The sequence below is a fragment of the Anolis sagrei genome, chromosome 10, assembly GCF_037176765.1.
Source record: "Anolis sagrei isolate rAnoSag1 chromosome 10, rAnoSag1.mat, whole genome shotgun sequence".
Lineage (NCBI taxonomy): Eukaryota > Metazoa > Chordata > Lepidosauria > Squamata > Dactyloidae > Anolis > Anolis sagrei.
The window spans coordinates 11,250,350-11,265,032 of record NC_090030.1 but is presented as its reverse complement, the minus strand read 5'-3'; the positions used below and the strand labels follow the sequence as shown (position 1 = coordinate 11,265,032).

Below are 14,683 nucleotides of genomic sequence, written 5' to 3'. Positions count from 1 at the left end.
CTACCACAGTGGGCATTAAGCAGGCATCTCTCTCTTTCACTGGGTACTAAGCAAATCAGTGACTCCAACAGAACCTACAAATGGTCAAGAGCCCTCTGCAAATGGTTTCCAAAATCACAGGAGTGGTATAGCATGAATTAAAGCTTGCCAGTATTTTACCAGTGTGTGTGTATGTATGCATATGTGCCTGTCATCAGTGATGGACTGAATGAGGGCCAACAAACTGAAACTAGATCCAGGGGTACTCCTGCTCAGTCGAAAGGCAGAATGGGGTATTGGGTTGCAATTTGTTCTGGACAGGGTCACACTCCCTCTGAAGGCACAGGTTCACAGTCTGGAGGTGATCCTGGACTCATCACTAACCCTGGAACCCCAGGTGTTGGCAGTGGCCAAGAGCATCTTCACACAGGTAAAACTTGGGTGCCAGCTGTGCCCGTATCTTGAGATGCCATCATTGTTTGAGTCCACAGTACTCTCTGGATGTAGGTGAACCACAGCTCCAAAACTCAAGTACAATGCCCACCAAACCCATCCAGTATTTTCTGTTGGCCATGGGAGTTCTCTGTGCCAATTCCATCATTAGTGGAGTTAAGAATGGTTGTAGGTTAACTATAAATCCCAGCAAGTACAACTCCCAAATGTCAAGGTCTATTTCTCCCCAAATCCCACCAGTGTTCACATTTGGGCATATTGAGTTTCCATGCCAAGTTTGGTCTAGATCCATCATTGGTTGAGTCCACAGTGCTCTCTGGATGTAGGTGAACTACAACTCCAAAACTCAAGGTCAATGCCCACCAAACCCTTCCAGTATTTTCTGTTGGTCATGGAAGTTCTTTGTGCCAAGTTTGGTTCCATTCCATTGTTGGTGGAGTTCAGAATGCTCTTTGATTGTAGGTTAACTACAGCTCCCAAATGACAAAATCAATCCCCTCAAGCCCCCCAGTATTCAAATTTGGGTGTATCGGGTATTTGTGCCAAATTTGGACCAGTGAATGAAAATACATCCCCCTGCATATCAGATATTTACATTAAAATTCATAACAGTGGCAAAATCACAGTTATGAAGTAGTAAGAAAAATAATGTTTTGGTTGGGGGTCACCACAACATGTATTAAGGGGTCACACCATTAAGAAGAACCACTGCCCTAAAGGAAACCTATCAAGGAGTTTGCTCAAAAAGGACACCATGCTGAGACAATGCCTCATTCTAAATGTAATAAGGAGAAAAGTGGTGAGAAATGTTACATCCTTAAAGGCAGCGCAGCCACAATTACTTTTGTAACATGAGGACAAATGAATCCATCTTACTTTTGCAGTGTTCGCATCTACCAAAGAAGTGCATGGTTATTTCTAAACTTCCAGGCAATCCCTGAGCAGAGAGCTATTGTGTAAACCTTTAATACGTGCCAAGGGACCACAAATCCAGGCAGGCAAAACAGAAACGCGCAAAGGAGACCACCCAATAAGTGGGATTTGCAAATGGCTCCTAGCAAAGCCCTTGGCTCCAAGCACAAACAGTTCCTGCACCAAAGAAGGGGAGCCTCTTCTTTCTTTCATCTCCTTTAGCAGCCTGGTTGATCCCTCCTCACCAACCACCTTTTTTACAACACCAAGATTGTTTAAAGACTGGTGTGTCTTCCCAACCACAGGAGTGGAGGGGAGATCTGCTCCTATGTGCACATGGTTCCAATTAGTATGAAAGCCGTTCAGGACCACACTCCACCTCTGCCACAACAAAGGCTTTTCTTTTGAAAACATTATACCCGCCTGTTATTAGTTTAATCCTAAGGGAGTGGAGGGGACAATGGAACGGGCTCTGCTCCAAGGAATTGGCAATCTGTAAAAACTCCCAGCACACAGATAACTGTGGGAGACAACACAAAACAGGAGCTGTTTCAGTTGCATGCATTTTGACTAGAGTGCAAAGGAGTTACTTATTGGAAAACAATATCCAACATGGTCAGCTGGATGGGGAATACTGGAAAATGTGCTCCCTGTAAATTGCCTTCATGCTCTGGTTTTAGTTCAAGTTGCAAGACAATAAGGTCCATCTTGAAGGAACCTATGGATCTGTGATTCTCAACCTTCCTAATAATAAGAAATAATAATAATAATAATAATAATAATAATAATAAGAGGAGGAGGAGGAGGAGGAGGAGGAGGAGGAGGAGGAGGGAGAGGGAGAGGGAGAGGGAGAGGGAGAGGGAGAGGGAGAGGGAGAGGGAGAGGGAGAGGGAGAGGGAGAGGGAGAGGGAGAGGGAGAAGGAGAAGGAGAAGGAGAAGGAGAAGGAGAAGGAGAAGGAGAAGGAGAAGGAGAAGGAGAAGGAGAAGGAGAAGGAGAAGGAGAAGGAGAGAAAAATAATACTGTGAAAGCCATCCACTACATGGCTACCAGCCTCCTCCCAGTAGACTCAAATCAAGGAAAAGCTTTATGAGAACTACCACTCCTCTTGGTGTCCCTCCAGCAACAGCAAGGGTATCCCTCTGGGCAGATACACCAGGAAATCCCAACTGGATGGCCTCCCATGAGGGAGGGTCTTCCTCCAGTGGCAAACCAAGAATGGGCAACTTGGAAGTCCCTGAATAGACTCAGAAGTGGAGTGGGCAGATCAAAAGACAATCTGGCAAAATGGCACTACCTAAAATAATCCCATAACTTATGGAACTGTGGAGCAGAACAGACAACTCTGCATCTGTATGCTTGTCCATTGTGCCCTGCCTCATATACAGAGGAGGAATTGTTGGAGGCTACAGACATTGCCATTACTGTTGCCCGTTTTTGGTTGAAAAATATTTAGCCACCTGCACACCTTCTATTTTTGTCAGTTTTATGCTAATTTATGCAATGTTTTTGATATGAAACAAATACAAACCTTCCTAATGCTGCAACCTCTTAATACAGTTCATCATGTGGTGGTGACCTCAACCATAAAATTATTTTTGTTGCTATTTCATAACTGTTATTTTGCTGCAGTTATGAATCATCATGTAAATACCTGATATGCAGGATGTACTTATTTTCATTCACTGGACCAAATTTGACACAAATACCCAGTATACCCAAATTTGACTACTGGTGGATTGAGGTAGATTGATTTTGTCATTTGGGAATTGTAAAGAGTATTCTGAACTCCACCAATGATGGAATTGAACCAAACCTGGCACACAGAACTCTCATTACCAACAGAAAATACTGGAAGGGTTTGGAGGGCATTGACCATGAGTTTTGGAGTTGTAGTTCACCTACATCCAGAGATCACTGTGGACTCAAACAATGATAGATCTGGACCAAGCTTGGCACAGATACTCAATATACCCAAATGTGAACACTGGTGGTGTTTGGGGAAAATAGACCTTGACATTTGAGAGTTGTAGTTGCTGGGATCTATAGTTCACCTACAAAGAGCTTTCTGAACCCCACCAATGATAGAATTGGGCCAAACTTCCTACACAGAAACCCCACGACCAACAGAAAATACTGTGTTTTCTGATGGTCTTTGGAGACCCCCCTGGCATCCTCTCATGACCTCCCCCCCACAGGGTCCTGACCCCCAAGTTGAGAAATGATGGTATAGATGTAGCTCAGAGATATCCTCTCTCAATCTTGAATTAAACAAGATGCCATCACAGGCAGGTCATTAAAAAGTCTCATTTTGGAATACTGGTCCAGCTCTGCATATTTTGTGATGCATTACTTCACCCTTCTCCAATCTTGAGCTTGTTGAATAGGCTGATAGGGATTATGGCAGCTGCAATCCAACATTAATGTAGTATAGAAATTTCAGCATTGGAATACACCTCTGGAGGCTAGAATTTAAATCTCCTTTTAGCCATGGAAACCCACTTGTTGACCTTGGGCAAGACACACTTTCTTGGCCTCAGAGGTTGGAACTGGTAAACCCTCTTTAAACGAATCTTGCCATAAATCGGAATTGTGAGAGTCGGAATTTTGCAAGGTCTTCACTGCGAAACAGCAATCTGTAACTAAATTACAGATTCTAGGTTTCATAGCATTGGGCGGTGTTTATTAAAGTGGTTTCGAACTGTGTTAGTTCTACAATGTGGACACACCCTACCTCTCATGGGCAGAAATAAGCATACTGTCCATGCTGTCCATGAATACATGTAGACGTAGTGCTATTGTAGTGATGTGGTTTGTCATATTCCATCAAGAGGAAGGCACAGCCAACATTTCCAGTAAGAGGCCTCAGCTCCCTTGTACTGTTCTCGGCCTCCCAAGATAGAAAAGAAAGGCAGAGGTTGCAGTGAGCATTGAATACAACTCTGGAGGAATCGTAATGCGTTGGAGGCCCTTCCCTCCAAGGGCCAAGCCACCCCATATGCTGTAGGTCTGCCTTTCCTGCTTTGGCGCCAAAGCACTCTTGCATACTGCCAAAACCAAATTCCATTGGATTGCCCACTGGATTGGAGCCTGCAATCTGGATGTCATTTCCCCACTCCATGTAGCATGGCCAGCCTGGAAAGAAACGAGGCCTCTGCCTGCACAAATTTCATTTGGATGGAGAATGTCTTTAAACTGGACATGTGTTTTCCTTCTCCCTTTCATCATTTCCACTCCATCTTGTTGCCGAGTGTGTGTCTCAGCCTTGAAGTCACTTTCCAAGGTATGGGAACTCCATAAATTTCATAGGGTTTTTTTAGGAAAGGAATACTCAGAGGTTCCTCAGAATATAGCTTGCAGTACCTGATTTCCTCATCCGAGGTCTGACCTTACTTGGCTTCCAACATCAGACAAACTCTGGTGACTTCAAGAGATTTAAGTCTTGCAGAGAAAGTCTTTTCTAAATCTAGATAGGTAAAGGTTTTCCACTGATATTAAGTCCAGTAGTGTCCAACTCTGGGGTTTGATGCTCATCTCCATTTCTAAGTCTAAGAGCCGGCGTTGTCCGTAAACATCTCCAAGATCATGTGACCAGAATTACTGCATGGGGCGCCGTTACCTTCCCACTTGCTGACCGAAAGCTTGGTGGTTCAAATCTGGGGATCGGGGTGAGCTCCTGCTGTTAGCACTAGCTTCTGCCAACCTAGCATAAAATCATTGAGTTGGAAGAGACCTCATGGGCCATCTAGTCCAACCCCCTGCCAAGAAGCAGGAAGATTGCATTCAAAGCACCCCTGACAGATGGCCATCCAGTCTCTGTTTAAAAGCTTCCAAAGAAGGAGCCTCCACCACACTCCGGGGCAGAGAGTTCCACTGCTGAACGGCTCTCACAGTCAGGAAGTTCTTCCTCATGTTCAGATGGAATCTCCTTTCTTGTAGTTTGAAGCCATTGTTCCGCATCCTAGTTTCCCGGGAAGCAGAAAACAAGCTTGCTCCCTCCTCCCTGTGGCTTCCTCTCACATATTTATACATGGCTATCATATCTCCTCTCAGCCTTCTCTTCTTCAGGCTAAACATGCCCAGCTCCTTAAACTGCTCCTGTTCTCCAGACCCTTGATCAGTTTAGTCGCATTTTAGTAGCAGTTCGAAAACATGCAAATGTGAGTAGATCAACAGGTACCACTCCGGTGGAAAGGTAACGGTGCTCCATGCAGTCATGCCAGCCACATGACCTTGGAGGTGTCTATGGACAATGCTGGCGCTTCAGCTAAGAAATGGAGATGAGCACCAACCCTCATTGTGCTATGCCCCTGTATATAATAGGACTTGAGCATTCATGGATTTCGGCATTCACAGGGGATATCAAGGTCTCAATCAGACACACCTGGACTTAATATCAGGGGAAAACCTTTGCTTTTTAAAGGAACTCACAAATTAGAAGCTAAACAACAGGCAACGAGTGGGAGGCTGGTAATTGCTTCAGTAGGTATTTATTTAGAAAGTCTAGAAGTTGTATGTGGTCAATAAAGTTGTGTTAATTACTTTTGTATATAAAAATGTTTTTGTTTTGTTCTCTATGAAAGTTGTTTGGCGTTTCTTTTCTTTAGTCTCTTAATTTGGGGGTGTGTTGTTGTTGCATTTTGTAAGTATGTTTCTCTTCCTTTGCTTGTATGTTTGAATCAGAATTATTCACATTAAAGGGATGGAGAGAATCAGATTACGATAAATAAAGGTCAGGTCGGAGGAGCAATGTCTTCTGAATGCCTTAGTGGTTTCGCTGTTAGCTCAGCCCCATAATTTGCCTTGCACTCTAGATCTCTTCCACTTGGAAACATCTTACATTGGGCTTCATGCCCATCCAAAAGCCATGCAGACTGCATAGGAAACACAGGCGGATCCTCTACAGTCCCTTTCGCCTGTTCCAAGCCACAGGCTGCAAGGTCAGAAGCCAGCGAACGTCAGAATTTTGCAGCAAAAACCAATAAACAGCGTATGTCTCCCAGGCCAAGGTGGGCTCTGCTCCCAGAAACGACTTGGAATCCAATCCTGGAGCAAAGAACGAGGGTTAAATCATTCCAAAATAACTATTCACTTTGACAGTTATGAGGGGGAAGGAGTGAAGCATTATTTTGTTGGCCAAATCCCTCCAGAGGAGGAGACTCCACGGAGAGATACCCCCAGAGGGCATCTAGTCCAACCCCCTTCAGCCAGGGGGTTGGACTAAGTTCTTGGCCTTCTCAGGTAACTTTCAATTTTCTGTTGGCTTAACGGTTTTGTAGGTGGAAAGCACACACTTGCATATTGGCAGGGTTAGGCTTCAGGTGGTTATCTTTGCAGTAACTGAAGGAGAAGATGAAGAAGAAGAAATAATTTCATTATTTAAATGCAAGTATTTAAAAAACCAAACAAATCCAGAATATGGAATATTTCTGCTCTCAAACATTTTGCACTAGGTATGCTCCACTTTGGCAACACATACACTGAAATGGATGCTGCCTGATGATGTGATGAACCCTTACGTTTGAAATGATCTTAAGGCTTTGCAATGCTGGAAAGTGGATTTTATTGTCCAGAACAAGCATCTGCCCAACAACACACTGAGATCACCAAGAGGCAGTGCCAAAACGTTTTAATTCTGACTCAACAGTCACATGGGAGAAAATACTGTAATAATGATTTTAAAGAGGAAACAGCGTAACCCATAAAGTCATTGCTTTTTAAAAACAAGGGGAGAGAGCAACTCCTCTTGCAACAAAGTGTTTGTTCTGGCCTTCAAAAGGGTGAAACTATCCTCTGATAAGGGCTTGTTGTCTTCTGGTAAAGTTACTTTTTCGGCAACTAATCCCAAAATACTCCATGGCCATTAGAGATGGAAACCGGAGGCCAACATTGATCTTTTCCAAGATCGGCTCCTTCCCAACAAATGTCAAACCTGTTGTTAGTCTCAAATAAAGATGCTGAATCAATGGGATCTGCCTACTGCTGTCTTGCCGCCCAACAACTGATAAAAGATACATCTACAACATGAAACAGATGCAGTTTAACTACCATGGCTCTATGTTAAGGTCTGGCCCAATTTCCCTATAATAATAATAATAATAATAATAATAATAATAATAATAATAACAACAACAACAACAACAACAACAACAAAGAACTGGTGGGATCACAAGCCAGAAAAAGTTACAGAGAATGAACACGCCAAACTCCTCTGGGACTTCCGGATTCAGACTGACAGAGTTTTGGAGCATAATACTCCTGACCTCACAATCGTGTTAAAAAACAAAGTATGGATCGTCGATGTCACAATCCCAGGTGACAGCAGGATTGCAGAGAAACAACTGGAAAAGCTGACACAATATGAGGATTTAAAGATCGAACTGCAAAGACTCTGGCACAAGCCCGTCAAGGTGGTCCCAGTGGTGATCGGCACACTAGGTGCAGTGCCTAAAGACCTTGGCCTGCACTTAAACACAATTGGCACTGACAAGTTTACCACCTTACTGGGATCTGCACGCATTATTCGCCGATACATCACACAGTCCTAGACACTTGGGAAGTGTCCAACATGTGATCCAATTCAACAGCCAGCAGAGTGTCTGCTGTGGACTCATCTTGTTGTGTTTCTAATAATAATAATAATAACAACAATAACAATAACAACAATGAATGCATCCACCCCTATGTCCCACCTCGTAATCTAAGATCATCTGGGGAGGCCCTGCTCTCGCTCCCATCAACTGCACAGATGCATCTGGCAGGGACGAGAGACAGGGCCTTCTTGGCTATGGCCCCCCACCTATGGAACACACTCCCAAATGAGGTAAGATCCGCTCCCTCACTCCTGGCTTTTAGGAAAAAATTAAATCATGTTTTTGGGACCAGGCCTTTGGGCAGTAGAATTAAATGTATGCAGCAATTCAGAAAGACAATGACTGGAATGGTGATTCGACGGACGAGATTGTTTTATTGTTTTAATGATTGTTTTATTGCTTATGGATGTATTCTTTTAATTTGATTTATGTCTAACTGTAATGTATAATTGTAATTGTTTGTACTGGCATTGAATTTTGCCATTACTTATGTGTAAACCGCTTTGAGTGCCCCTCGGGGTGAGAAAAGCGGTATACAAATACTGGGGGAGAGATACAAATACTGTAACTAAATAAACAAATAAACAACAATACTTTATTTATATTCCACTCTATTCTATCTCCCCAAGGGGACTTGGAGCAGATTATCACATACATAGACATAGGCAAACATCCAATGCCTTTAATACAGTGGAATAACAATGACGCACAATACACAGGCAAAGGCAAAGGCTTCCCCTTTCATTTCTGGCTTCTGGAGGCAGTGCTCAAATCTGGCCATGGGGAGGTGCTCTTTTTCCATTTCCAAGCCAAGGAGGGTTTTGTCCATAGACATCTCCTGGTCGTGTTGCCGGCATGGCTGTATGGGGTGCCTTTATTACCTTCCTGCAAGGCAGTACCTATTGATCTACTCACATTTGCATGTTAACTGCTGATTGGCAGGAGCTAGGGCTAACAGAGAGAGCTCATCCCAACCTGAGGCTTCGAACTGCCAATCTTTAGGTCAGTAGGTTCAACAGTTTAATCCATTGCACCACCGTGGCTCCAATGAGTTTTCATTTTCTAATTTCAATTCAGAATGGCAATTTCCCAGTCTCAAACCAGGCGTTGTGATTTGCATGACAGTCAAGAACAAATGTTGAAGACTCTAGAAGTGCAAGGTATCAATGAATTATGGCTATACTATGTGATTTGCAGATTTACTCTTTTTTTTCCATCCAGCTCTGTGAAGTAGTCTGACATTATTTCCATTTCATAGACGAGTCCAACTTCCTGTCTGTACATTGCCAGTTCTGCAGTTGGGACATGTACACAATCTCAAGGGACTAAGGAGTTCATTGACTCCTATTTCCTGCTGATGAATCCCAGTTTCTTGCCACATTCAGGGTTTGGAATCTCCTCCGGTTTGGCAAGACAGCCCACAAAGGCCGGAGTCCAAAAACTGGGAAACATCTGCACTCCACCCTGTGGGAGTGGAGGGCCAGCACCTCCTTCCTGCGTGTTGGATCCAATCTAAATGGTGTTCTTGCTTTAGGATTCATACATCCTCCCCCTCCAACTCCCACCGCTCAGTGAAAACTCCTTGCTTTCCAACACACTGCAAAAGCAAAAGGAGGATCCAGTTACAATAGTACATGTTTGGCTTGTCCCACACAGAGCTTACTCAGAACTAAAGCATGCCAGTACTTTGTATTTGTATTTTTCCACATTATTTTACCTCTGTTATGTGTTCAAACCATGAGGGTCATAAGCCTAGAAAGCTGGAATACTGTATATTGTGTTCAGTGTTGCAAATTGTGATGTGAGGGAACCAGATTCAAATTCTCTCTCCAATAATGATCACTTTGCAGTCTACAGTGCCATTTAAATGGGCCTTGGCATCTCCTGGGGGAAAATCAAGTTCTAGGAAAGTCTATAGCAAGAATAGGCAAACTTTCTTACTTGGGGGCCACATGCTAGCACTCCCTGCTAGGAGAACTGGCTGCCTGGTGATGGGAGGAAGGGAAGGGGGAAGGAAAGAGAGAAGGAAGGAAGGAAGAATGAAGAGGAAGAAGGGAAGGATGGAAGGAGAAAGAGGGAGAGAGGGAAGGAGGGAGGAAAGGGGGGAGGAAGGAAGGAGAAAGAGAGAGGGAGGGAGGAAAGAGGGAAGGAAGGCCAGAAAAAAGGGTGAAAGGAAAGGATGGAAGGAGAAAGAGGGAGAGAGGGAAGGAGGGAGGAAAGAGGGAAGGAAGGAAGGAAGGAAGGAAGGAAGGAAGGAAGGAAGGAAGGATGAAGAGGAAGAAGGGAAGGATGGAAGGAGAAAGAGGGAGAGAGGGAAGGAGGGAGGAAAGGGGGGAGGGAGGAAGGAGAAAGAGAGAGGGGGGAGGAAAGAGGGAAGGAAGGCCAGACAAAAGGGTGAAAGGAAAGGATGGAAGGAGAAAGAGGGAGAGAGGGAAGGAGGGAGGAAAGAGGGAAGGAAGGAAGGAAGAAGAAAGAGGGAAAGAGGGAAAGAGGGAGGAAAGAGTGAAAGAAGGCCGGACAAAGGGTGAAAGGGAAGAATGGAAGGAGAAAGAGGGAAAGAGGGAGGAAAGAGGGAAGGAAGGGTGAAAAGGAAAGGATGAAAGGAAAAAGAGGGAAAGAATGGAGATTTTGTTCATTTTCATGGTTTCTTCCTTTCTGTTGAAATTGTGCACATGCTTGTTGATTTCAATGTCTTCTCTGTGTAGCCTGACATGTGAGTGGTCCAGCATTTCTGTGTTCTCAAATAATATGCTATGTCCAGGTTGGTTCATTTTGAAAATGAACAAAATTTGGCTGCCATTATTAAAAAACTCTAAAACTATAACAGTAAATAAAGAACAAAACTCAAACACAGGGGAACTCCAGACAAGAAACAATCAGGAACACCTAATCACCTCTCAACAAAGGATTCTCCCAGGCAGCAACAAGGCACACCTAAAAACTGTCAGGCCATTCAATGCTAATCAAGGTGGCCAATTGAAACATTCACACCTCGCTCCAACAGACAAGAGCTCTTTCTCCCACCCTGGACTTTCCACAGATATATAAACCCAATTTTCATAGTTTCCAACAGACCTCACAACCTCTGAGGATGCCTGCCATAGATGCAGGCAAAACATCAGGAGAGAATGCTTCTAGAACATGGCCATACAGCCCGAAAAACCTACAACAACCCAGACTGTTTATTCTTTGTGCAGGCTGGGGGGTTTTGAGCATCCCCCAAGGTAGCTTTCCTGAACTCTGACAAATGCACGGATTCAGTTTTGCCCGCTCCTGATGAGCCCTGCCACGGACTGAGTTCCTACAAGATGCTTTTGGCATGCAACATTTGCCTCCACCGAGGGCAAGCAGAAGGGCAGCCCTGAGCAGATGGCCAAACAAAGCGCCACCGGATGAAAGCTCAATGGGAACCATCAAAGGAGCCCAAAACACCTGCAGAGTGCAAAGCGGAAGCGGTGAAACAAAACCTTTGGAAAATGCCCGGTAGATGACGTCGTTGTTCAAAAATCATAATGCACTAAATCTTCTAAAGTGGGCCCAGGCAGGGAAAAATGAAAAAAAAAAACAGGTTTGAAACCAATGTCTAGGCTGAAGATGATAAAAAGGGGCAAACCATAAATTCAATTGACTCTCCACATTTTCAGGATTAGAATATTCACAGGTTTGAGTAATATGCTCTCTCTCAAAGAGCCTGCTACACTGTCATATAATTCAGGTTATCAAAACAGATAACTGACATTATCTGCTTCGAACTGGATTATGAGTCTACACTGCCATATAACCCAGTTCAAAGCAGATGATCTGGATTTCATATGGCAGTGTAGAAAGGTCTAAGAGTCTCTATATCAGTGGTTCCTGATCCATGGGTTGTGACTCCAAATGAAAATTTGAAAAAAGAGATTTAAAAAAGTTTGACACCCTTTTGTTTCTATATGAGAGCTTCTTCCCTCCCTCTCCCTTTTGTAGAAAGGGAGAGTCCAATCAGGACAATTTGTTGTTGAAGGCTTTCATGGCCGGAATCACCGGGAAGCAGCAACCAATAGTAAAAGGAAGACAGTGACATCTCTCTGGCCCACCCCCTGTTTGGGTATCAGCCAGCACGCCAATGACTTAAATCAAGAAATAGTTTCCTAAGATCAGGGGCGGCTCGTCCATTATGCAAAGTAAGCGGTCGCAGAACACTTTTTTTTTGCCAGGGGCGCAGAGGCGCCTCTATAAATGCCCCTCAACTGCCACTTGAGGAGCGCCCCCTTGGCTCACAACAGCCCTAGCAGTCCAGGGGGAGCCTCAGCTTTCTTGCCTCGCTGCCGGGCGATCCTCTTCCCAAAGGGGCCTGGCCCTTGAGCCTCACCTAGCCCCTCTCATTCCTGCTCCACCCGGCCACCGGGTGCGCGAGCAGAGCCGGCGCTCAATCATTCTCCGCGTTCAATCCCTTCCCCATGACCGGCTCCCTTTCCCGATCCTCCGGTGCTCCACCCGCCTCCTCTCCTCTTCCCAATCCACGGGTGGGCCAAGGGGTGAAGCCGCCACGCCTGGCCCGCTTCGGGTCCGGAGGCATGTCTGAAGACCCCAGCGTGCGCACCAAAAGTTGCCTCTTCTCCTGACTTTCTCTTCAGCCATTGGGACCACAGAAGACTGGGGGGAGAGAGAGAGAGCCCCTCTGGCTGGAGGTATCTCCCACCTCCACTCCCTCCTTTGTTTTTGCGCTACCTTCAGAAAAGGTGGGCATCTCCACCTCCGTCTCTCTCTCTCTTGGTCCCAATGGCTGAGGAGAAAGTCAGGAGAAGAGGTGACTTTTGGTGCACACACCAGAGTCTTCAGGCACGCCTCCGGACCCAAGGCGGGCCAGGCAAGGAAGCAAGTGCGGCAAGTGTAGTTACTGGGATGTATAGTTCACCTACAATCAAAGAGCATTCTGAACTCCACCAATGATGGAATTGAACCAAATATGGCACACAGAACTCCCATGATGAACAATGATTGCTTGGGGGGGGGGGCAAAATACTGTTTGCTTACCGTTGAAAATTACCTAGGGCCGCCTCTGCCTAAGATCTACAGAGACACTCGCTGGATCACCTCAGCAAGCGAGAGTCCAAAAGTGGCAGGCTCAAACCCAGAACTTCAATCAATGGCTTTTTTTTGTCGTGTCAAGAGAGACTTGAGAATCTGCAAGTCGCTTCTGGTGTGAGAGAATTGGCTGTCTGCAAGGACGCTGCCCAGGGGACGCCCGGATGATTTTTTGATGTTTTTATCATTCTTGTGGGAGGCTTCTCTCATGTCCCCGCTTGAGGAGCTGGAGCTGGTAGAGGGTGATCATCCGCCTCTCCCCGTCTCTCCTCGGTCTTCAGTCCTGCCGGCACAGGGGTTTAACCCAATGCGCCACCGGGGGCTGATACCAAAGGAGAGATTCCCCCCTGGGCACACAGAAGACTGGGCGACTTGGAAGGCGCTGAACAGACTGCGCTCTGGCACCACGAGATGCAGAGCCAACCTTCAGAAATGGGGCTACCAAGTGGAATCCACAACATGTGAGTGTGGAGAAGAGCAAACCACTAACCACCTGCTGCAATGCAACCTGAGCCCTGCTACATGTACAGTGGAGGACCTTCTTGCGGCAACACCAGAGGCACTCCAAGTGGCCAGATACTGGTCAAAGGACATTTGGTTTGTTGGTTCGCTCCTGACACCATAAATCAACAAATCTGGGGGGGGGGGGAGAGAGAGAGAGAGGTTTCAACCTCTCCTGAGTGTTTTTGGCAGTCGATGAGCTGCCAACCCGAGTGGCTGCTCTTGTGTGGACGCGGTGCTCACCTGCGTGGGGTTCTTCTTCTTCCTCCCGTGGGCGGAGCTTCCCTCGGAGGCGCCGGAGCCGGGCGCGGAGGCGTCGGGCGCGGAGGGCCAGCTCGCCCAGGCGGGCTTCCAGCTCGCCCAGCAGCGCCGCCGAGTGGCCGGCCAGGTCGGCCAGCTGACGGAGAAGCCCCAGCGCCGCCGCGCCCCCCACCTCGCTCAGCAGGGAGAGCCGTGGGCCCAGGCCGGGGGGCAGCAGGCGGCGAGGCTCCACGCAACGCTTCCAGAAGGGCATCGCCCCCCACCACTCACCCAGGAGGAGGAAGAGGCACTCTCCCACTCCCTCTCTCTTTCTACTTCCCTTTCTCTCTCTTTCCCTCTCTCTCTCCCCTCTTTCGCCTTCTCTCTCCTCCACTCCTCTCACTCTCTCATTCCTCCTCCCTTTCTTTCCCTCTACTTCCCCTCTCTCACTTTCCCTCTCTTCTCACTCTCCAATCTCCCATCTCTCCCTCCCTCTGTCTTTCCCTCCCTCTCTCCGTCTGATTCCCTCTCTCCCTCCCTCTTTCTTTCTCTCTCCCCTCCTCCTTCCTTCTCTTTCTTTCCCCCTTTCTCTTTCCCTCCAGTTCCCCTTCTCTCTTTCTCTTGCTTTCCCCTTCCCTTTCTATTTCCCCCTTTCTCTCCCTTTCCCCCTCTCTTTCTCTCTAATTCTTCCTCAGTCCTCCCTCTTCCTTTCTCTTTCTTTCCCTCTCTCTTTCTAATTCCTTCTCTCCCTCCCTCTCCCTTTCTCTTTCTTTCCTCCTCTCTTTCTCTCTAATTTGTTCTCTCCCTCCCTCTCTCTTTCTCTTTCTTCCCCCCTCTTTCTCTCTAATTCTTTCTCTCCTTCCCTCTCCTTTTCTCTTTCCCTCTTTCTTTCTAATTCCTTCTCTCCTTCCCTTTCTCTTTCTTTCCTTCTCTCTTTCTC

At 46.2% G+C, this 14,683-nt stretch overlaps 1 protein-coding gene across 1 annotated transcript in view; it reads right to left on the bottom strand.

Annotated features, from left to right (window-relative positions):
* The window catches only part of NHSL2 (NHS like 2), a 129,317-nt gene extending 115,083 nt beyond the window's left edge, over positions 1–14,234 (bottom strand). Inside the window, exon 1 of the mRNA XM_067471534.1 lies at positions 13,747–14,234. Coding sequence (XP_067327635.1) covers positions 13,747–14,017 — 271 coding nt within the window. The 5' untranslated portion in view covers positions 14,018–14,234. The remainder of the gene's footprint in view (positions 1–13,746) is intronic.
* Between the last annotated feature and the right edge of the window lie 449 nt (positions 14,235–14,683).